Source organism: Scylla paramamosain, chromosome 7, assembly GCF_035594125.1.
Source record: "Scylla paramamosain isolate STU-SP2022 chromosome 7, ASM3559412v1, whole genome shotgun sequence".
Taxonomy (NCBI): Eukaryota; Metazoa; Arthropoda; class Malacostraca; order Decapoda; family Portunidae; genus Scylla; species Scylla paramamosain.
In genome coordinates this window covers 29,487,931-29,495,615 of record NC_087157.1, presented here as the reverse complement: position 1 = coordinate 29,495,615, position 7,685 = coordinate 29,487,931, and the positions used below count along the sequence as shown (strand labels likewise).

The window sequence follows — 7,685 nt, the reverse complement described above, 5'->3', positions numbered from 1 at the left end:
ATCAAGAATCACATCAAGATCAGGAGGAAGCGAGGCGGCACTCGGCAACTCGGCACCTGTGACCCGCTGTTGCCACGCTTCCTGCGGTCTGACAGGTGACCTCCTCTCACCGCTCTTGCGTCACGTGGCCCTAATTTCACCTGTGCCTTAAAGGAGTGAAGAAGACCCACCAGCCAGCAATCGTGTGGGCACCATCTCCGCCACCGCACCCCCACCCGGGCAGCAGTGTCAGTCTCCCAGGCAAAAAACCAGACACACCACCAGCTGTTCGCGACCCGCGCTGCCACCACACCACATGGCTGAGCAGCTGTCCGACACCATGGCTCAGGCCACCTTAGGTCAGTCAAAACTGCCTTGTACTGGCGACAGATAACTCCTGCAGAGTATGGTGAGGAGAGTACAGTGTGTGTGTGTGTGTGTGTTAGTACAATACTCTTCATTATCATATATCATATAGTTATCTTTTCTCCCTTCTTTTACAGGGTACTTGTGTGTGTGTGTGTGTGTGTGTGTGTGTGTGTGTATATATATATATATATATATATATATATATATATATATATATATATATATATATATATATATATATATATATATATATATATATATATATAAACAAAAAGTCACTAAGTAAACTATGTATAACTTTACAATGCACTCAGATCAGTGTAATATTTTCCTTTCGATTTTGATGCAGGTCAGGATATGTTAACTCACATTCAAAAACATTCCCAACTTCTCAAATTATCTTGAGTATTATTTTGTTGACAGTAATTAAAACCCAAAAAACCAGGAGGGACTCCTATTTGGGTAAACTTGTAGCATAGTTAGACAATCACAGTAACACTCCATTACAGCTGTGATGAAATGTAGTGCTAATGGGCTCATAATTTTAGCCATGCCTTGTCTCTCACACAGAAGGTTTTATTGTAGTTTTGGGCAATACACTGGTGTACTTATCTCATGACCATAATCTGTTTCAAAATTGCCCTTGGAAGCAAAAAGCAGTTGGATGGCAAGACTATTTGTGCCACACTGTGTAACCATTAGAAATGCTGTGAATTATGTGATCTACAATTTGAGTGTGGTCACTGGATGTATTGTGTTGAACTGCAGTAGAACCAGATATTCACACAGAAGTGTAGTAAAATGTATATAAGCTATGCATTTTATCCAGCAATATATAGCATAGTGTCTACCATTAGCAAAAATTACTAGTAAAGTAAAAAAAACTACCAATTTTGTACTCACTCAGGTGACAAATTGGTGGTGTGCTAAGTTAGCTGTTATGAGAGAGAGAGAAAAAAAAAGAGTGGTTGGGTAGCATGTTGATCACGTCATATACTTAATATGCTGAATGCTCCACTGTATACCCCCTTTAAATAAAGGCCCACTGAAGGTGCCAGTCCCCAAAGAGTGTAGTCCAAATTTTAGAAACATCCTAGAACTTCTTGAAACTGTTTCAAGTCAAAGGTAGGAGGACATACAGAAGCAGGCAGGGAGTCCAAGAGTTTCAGTGAAAAAAAATTAAAGATTGAGAATCTTTTACATTAGGGAGTTGGACAGAATATGAGTGGGAGAAAGGAAGGAGGCCTTGGAATGAGGGGAGAGATGCAGTTAGCAAGATCAGAAAAGCTGTTAGTATGAAAGAGGCAATAAAAGATAGCAAGAGATGCAACCTTGTGCAAAGAGTGAGAAGCTGAAGACAGTAATTTTTAGGATTTCAGATGAAATGCTATTATGTGGTTCTAGCTCACTGTATGGGATATTTTTATATCTCCATATCATCCATGTGGGAATTGATACACTAACATCACAACAGAATATTGACAGTTTATCATGTTTCCAAAATTAAAGGAGAATTGTCTTGAAACCTCCCTTTTGAAAGAGGAAAATACTGAAGCAGACAGTAGTTCCAGAGTATACCAGTGGAAGATATGAAAGATTGTGAACACTAGTTAACTCCTGTGTTAACCTTCTCAGACCCAGAGATGATACTTGTTCATTCCCTTCAGTAGCAGGGAGTGGGCATGGTTGAAGAAGCCATTTTTAAGCACATAGTATTGTTTGGTTTTGAGAGATATTTCCCACCTTGTAGCTATGTTTATGTGTATGAATTATATACTGTTATCATCATAGATATATTTCTGTAACATTACCACATAAAATAAAGTAAAATAGACTAAATTGATTATAATATGGGTTTTGGAATAAATATGCGTGAACTGTGATTCCACTTCAACTCGTTACAGTAAAAAATTTTGTTTATATACATAAACATATAGCCTACCAAAACATGTGAAATTGTTTTAGCCTCCTAGTGAAAGAGTCTTTTCTGTGAAATGGATTAGCACCATGCAGAAATGAGCTAAAACTAAATATTTTCAAAAAACCTTGAATCTTTCTTACATTTCTTAGATTTTTCAGCAATTATTTGTGATACAGCCTTGAATTTGACTTTGCTGTGTAGAATTACTCGAAACAAAGATTATGCTTGTAATTACATATCAATAGATTTTTTATTTATCTATTTATTTATTTATTTATTTATTTATTTATTCATTTTTATTTGCTATTTTATTTTATTTTATCTATTTATTTTTTTTATTGATCCAGCGTTGGTAAGTGCATTCCACCAGAGCTTACACTGTATTTTCTCATAACTTTCTAGTGTAAAGTAGTAATTTTATATGCTTGCAATAATGAGAATTTTCTTAAGAATTTCAGTGATGTCTTCAAGGTTTTCATATCTGGAGTCTTTCCTGGGATACGTTCATGTTTCTTTGACTAACCTTTAAACAAAAATGTAGTAATTTACATCTCTCTCTCTCTCTCTCTCTCTCTCTCTCTCTCTCTCTCTCTCTCTCTCTCTCTCTCTCTCTCTCTCTCTCTCTCTCTCTCTCTCTCTCTCATAATTTTTCAAATCTAATATATAAATAGATTTGGAAATTATAATTATCCTTCAAAATTATATAATTATTATGTGGAGAGAGAGAGAGAGAGAGAGAGAGAGAGAGAGAGAGAGAGAGAGAGAGAGAGAGAGAATATCACAAGTACAGTCTAAGACTATTGCAAATAAGTCCAGACATGGATTTGAATGTTGTAGCACATTACATAATAACCTAGGTATATTTAAATCCTGCTGCCACTCACCTTCACAGTCTGACTGCCGGAAGCCCACTGGCAGATATAATGTCTGGGCAGTATGTTTAGTTTTTGTTGACCATTACTATACAGTTACTTTTGAAATTTGTCATCTCATGCTCATCTTCCTGAAATTTTACACAGATACTGTCATTTCTCAATTTTTGTCAAATAGGTATTTATTACTTGGTCATACCATATGATGCATAAAGTATCATTGAGACTTCCAGACCACATTCTGTGAATGATGCTTAAATGCATCTTCAGGACTGAGGGGGTTAAGGAGGTGGACTGAACAGAGAGGAGAGAAAGTAGAAAGTCTTGTGCAGTGAGGTCATGGAAGGAGGGGAAGCATGCATTTAGCAAGATCAGAAGAGCAGTGAAAGTAGTGATAGAGGATAGCAAGAGAAGAAACACTGGGAAAGAGAGAGAAGCTGAAGACAGTCAGTCAGAGGATAGAGTTGCTAAGATGAAAGGCTTTTGATATCACCCCCTTCAAGAGAGCAGCATGAGTAGAACCACCCCCATATAGCTATGAGGTGTACTCCATACATGGGCAGATAAGGCCCCTGTGCAGAATAAACAGCTAAGGGGTAAGAACAGCCTCATTGCTCTGTAAAAGCAAGGCAGACAAACTGATTGCTCTTATCAATAATTATTTTTTGCATCTATTTTCCTGGTGCATCTTAAATATAAATTAACACTAGAGTGGCATTTCAGCCACCATGAGGCTCCCATCATCTAGTAACTCTTGGCTGTGTAACAGTGTTTATTGGGAAAAGGTAAAACAGATGAACCCAAGGAAGTCTCCTGTATACCTTCACCCACACCTTGATTGTCTTTTCAGGAGAAATCTACTCATCGGAAAAGCATGGAAGTGATGAGACCGGTGATGGCACAGAGGCCACCCCTTACAAGACAGCATTGCAGGCGATGCGTAAGGCTGGCAAAGAACCTTTCCCTACTATCTACGTTGACAGCAAAGAGGAAAATGAGGTAGTTAAATAGACTCATGTTAGATCTGTAAGATCATTAAATATGAGAAATATGTTTTGGTGTGAAGTGCATTTTAGTCCATTGGCTTGTCTGCATAGTTATCAATTTCTTGCCATATGTATAAAGTTTCTTTTCTTCTATTTCTTACACTGTTTGTCAAAAAGTTATAAGTTATAGATACTAATTGTACCGAATTGATTACTGGGATTATTACTCAGTTCTACTCTCCACCACACTTGATCGTCAATCTGTATACCAGGCCAGTATAACAATTAGAGGGAAGGAGTTACTTCAGAAATGGTCCCTCTTGCTATACAGTGGAATCTCAGTTCTCAAACTTCATTCATGAAAGCTGTTCAAAATTTGAAGTTTGGAAACCAAAACTATTTTCTTTATAGGAATCAGTGTAAAGTTGATTAAACCATTCCTGGATACCCATCCACCCTGTCTTAGGGGCTAATGACAGACACACCCAATGTCATGATGGCTGCTTCATATCTCCAGCTCAGAAATTATTTATCCAGAAAGGATGTATTGAATGAACTTAGTGACATGGAACTAACCCTGCAGATATTCTCTTTGTCACTGATCTAGTGAGGAAAGCCTTGCAGAGTGACACAGAGAGGAGCAGCCCAAACACTTAGACATCTTGCTGCTGGGAAAAGCTACTGGGAAAATGCAGTAGTGATGGCATTGTGGGTCATCGAGAGAATCACAGGTGGCTCAGGTAGTCCCAAGCCAGCCAAAAATTTTTTGTTTACATCAAGGCTCTTCAGTGGGATCACATTTGTCTGATTTCAAAGATTGAATTACTGTTTTACCCACTGTGTCTCTCCTACCCCTCCCTCCAAATACTGTATTTGCTGGCACATTAGATGCACTTTTTTCTGGAAAAAAGTACCTTTCTAATAATTACCGTGCATCTAATATAGCTGTAATACAGGCCTAGGCAGGCTGTAATACAGGCCTAGGCCTGTAACCCTATGCCTATAGGTGTTGAGTTGAAACAGTAGTACATTATGCACAAATATTGTTACTAGTAATATTACTAATAAATTTCTCTCTCTCTCTCTCTCTCTCTCTCTCTCTCTCTCTCTCTCTCTCTCTCTCTCTCTCTCTCTCTCTCTCTCTCTCTCCTTCCTTCTCTCCTTCTCTCTCTCTCTTCCTTCCTTCCTTCCTTCCTTCCTTCCTTCCTTCCTTCCTTCCTTCCATTCCCTTCCCTGCCCTGCCCTCCCTTCCCTCCCACCTTCCCTCCCCATTCCTCTCTCTCTCTCTCTCTCTCTCTCTCTCTCTCTCTCTCTCTCTCTCTCTCTCTCTCTCTCTCTCTCTCTCTCTCTCTCTCTCTCTCTCTCTCTCTCTCTCTCTCTCTCTCTCTCTCTCTCTCTCTCCCTTATCTCTGACAGATAAGGGAGAGGGAAGGTGACAGGGAGGGAGGTTTGAGACATGAGGAAAGAGGGAGGGAGAAGAAAGGAAAACTGAGAGGAAGGGATATAACTGGGGAAGTAGAGTGCTTGGGGCAAAGAAGTGGAGGAAGGGTGAAGGAGGAGGATGGGAGGATGGGGAGAAAGTAGAAAGAGTAAATATAAGCAGCAAGGGTGAGGAGTAAGTGAAGAATTAGAGGGAGAGAAGAGGTATTGAGAAATAAGTATTCTCTTTTTTCCTTTCCTCCACTCCTTTTCATTTTCCCTCATCAATTTCCTTCACATTTATGCTTCTTACATACATTTTCATTCTCAATCAGTCTCTTTCAACTTGGCAATATCTCTCTCTCTCTCTCTCTCTCTCTCTCTCTCTCTCTCTCTCTCTCTCTCTCTCTCTCTCTCTCTCTCTCTCTCTCTCTCTCTCTCTCTCTCTCTCTCTCTCTCTCTCTCTCTCTCTCTCTCTCTCTCTCTCTTGCATGCACACACAGACACACACACACACACACACACACACACACACACACACACACACACACACACACACACACACACACACACACACACACACACACACACACACACACACACACACACACACAGAGAGAGAGAGAGAGAGAGGAGAGAGAGAGAGAGAGAGAGAGAGAGAGAGAATGGAAGGAGGGAAGGTGGGTGGGTGGGATGGATGGATAGAAGGGAGGGAAGGGGGAGGAGGTCAGGAAAGGAAGAGGGAGGAAATGGGGAGCAAAGGATGGAAAGTAGAGGGCAGAGAGAGAGAGAGAGAGAGAGAGAGAGAGAGAGAAAATAAGACACGCGCGCGCACACACACACACCACACACACACAGTTTTAGATGTGATGGTAGTACAGCACAGCCACAGCACTGCATCACACCAGATATGAAGACAAAATTCACACTCTTAGGGATTTTGGTAAAACTTTTGCTGTTGCTTTAAACATACCAAGCTTTTGGTAGAGTCTGGTACAAAGCTTTGATTTCCAAACTACCCTCCTATGGCTTCTATCCTTCTCTCTGTAACTTCATCTCAAGTTTCCTTTCAGACCATTCTATTGCTGCTGTGGTAGACGGTCACTGCTTTTCTAGATTTATTAACACTGATGTTCCTTAGGGTTCTGTCCTGTTACCCACTCTCTTCCTATTATTAATCAATGATCTTCTAAACCAAACTTCTTGTACTATCCACTCCTACACACTTTTCCATGTCTTTTTAATGATGTCCAACCCTTTAGGAATTAAACACCTCATGCAGGGAAGCCACAGAATGCCTCTTTAAAATTTCTGATTGACACTCAACTGTCCCCCTTTTCTTCACTGATCATCCTTGGACTGTCCTTCACTTATAATCTAAACTGAAACTTCACGTCTCATCTCTAGCTAAAGCAGCTCCTGTGAAGTTAGGCATTCAGTGTCGTCTCCTCCAGTCCCCCTTTCCTTCTTCCTATGACTTTAACTCTTTCAAGAGGGAGGTTTCAAGACATCCTTTTTTTACATCTCTGTGGGAACTGGCATTAAGTGGACCATTCTTTTTATTAGAAATTTTGTTGTCCTTGGCTAGTGGCTCTCTAACATAAACACACACACACACACACACACACACACACACACATACACACACACACACACACACACACACACACACACACACACACATACGCAAAACTATGGGAAAGAAGAGTGTTGGCCCTGGAAAGTGACATGGAAAAACTGATGGAGAGATTCAGAGCTATGGAAGAGACCCAGGTAAGCCAAATTAAAGGACTGAAGGGATTGAGAGCCAAAAACATAGATAAGAAATCAGTGCAATGCTCTGGAGATAGGAATTAAGGAATGCAGTAAGAAAGTGGAAGGAAGTGCCAAAACTGTAGTGCAATTAAGTGAAAGGCAAGATGCATGGAAAAAACTCAAAGGAGATAAGGTAAAGTTTGAGAGGAAAGTAGATAAGTTGGAGAAACAAATGAGTGACCAAGAGATCATACAAGGAGAGGCAGTAAACTTTGAGAAAATAATAGAAGAACAATTGAATGGGGCCAAAATAACGCAAAAGGTGGTAAATGTTATCAAGACAAATGAGTCTCTTGTAAGAGAGACAATTGACAAAAAGAAATG

At 40.0% G+C, this 7,685-nt stretch overlaps 1 protein-coding gene across 1 annotated transcript in view; it reads left to right on the top strand.

Moving 5' to 3' along the window:
• The first annotated feature begins 17 nt into the window (after positions 1 to 17).
• LOC135102325 (asparagine--tRNA ligase, cytoplasmic-like) overlaps positions 18 to 7,685 on the top strand; it is a 28,581-nt gene continuing 20,913 nt past the window's right edge. The window contains exons 1-2 of the mRNA XM_064007370.1: positions 18 to 338; positions 3,992 to 4,140. Of these exons, the coding sequence (XP_063863440.1) occupies positions 296 to 338; positions 3,992 to 4,140 (192 nt within the window). The 5' untranslated portion in view covers positions 18 to 295. The remainder of the gene's footprint in view (positions 339 to 3,991; positions 4,141 to 7,685) is intronic.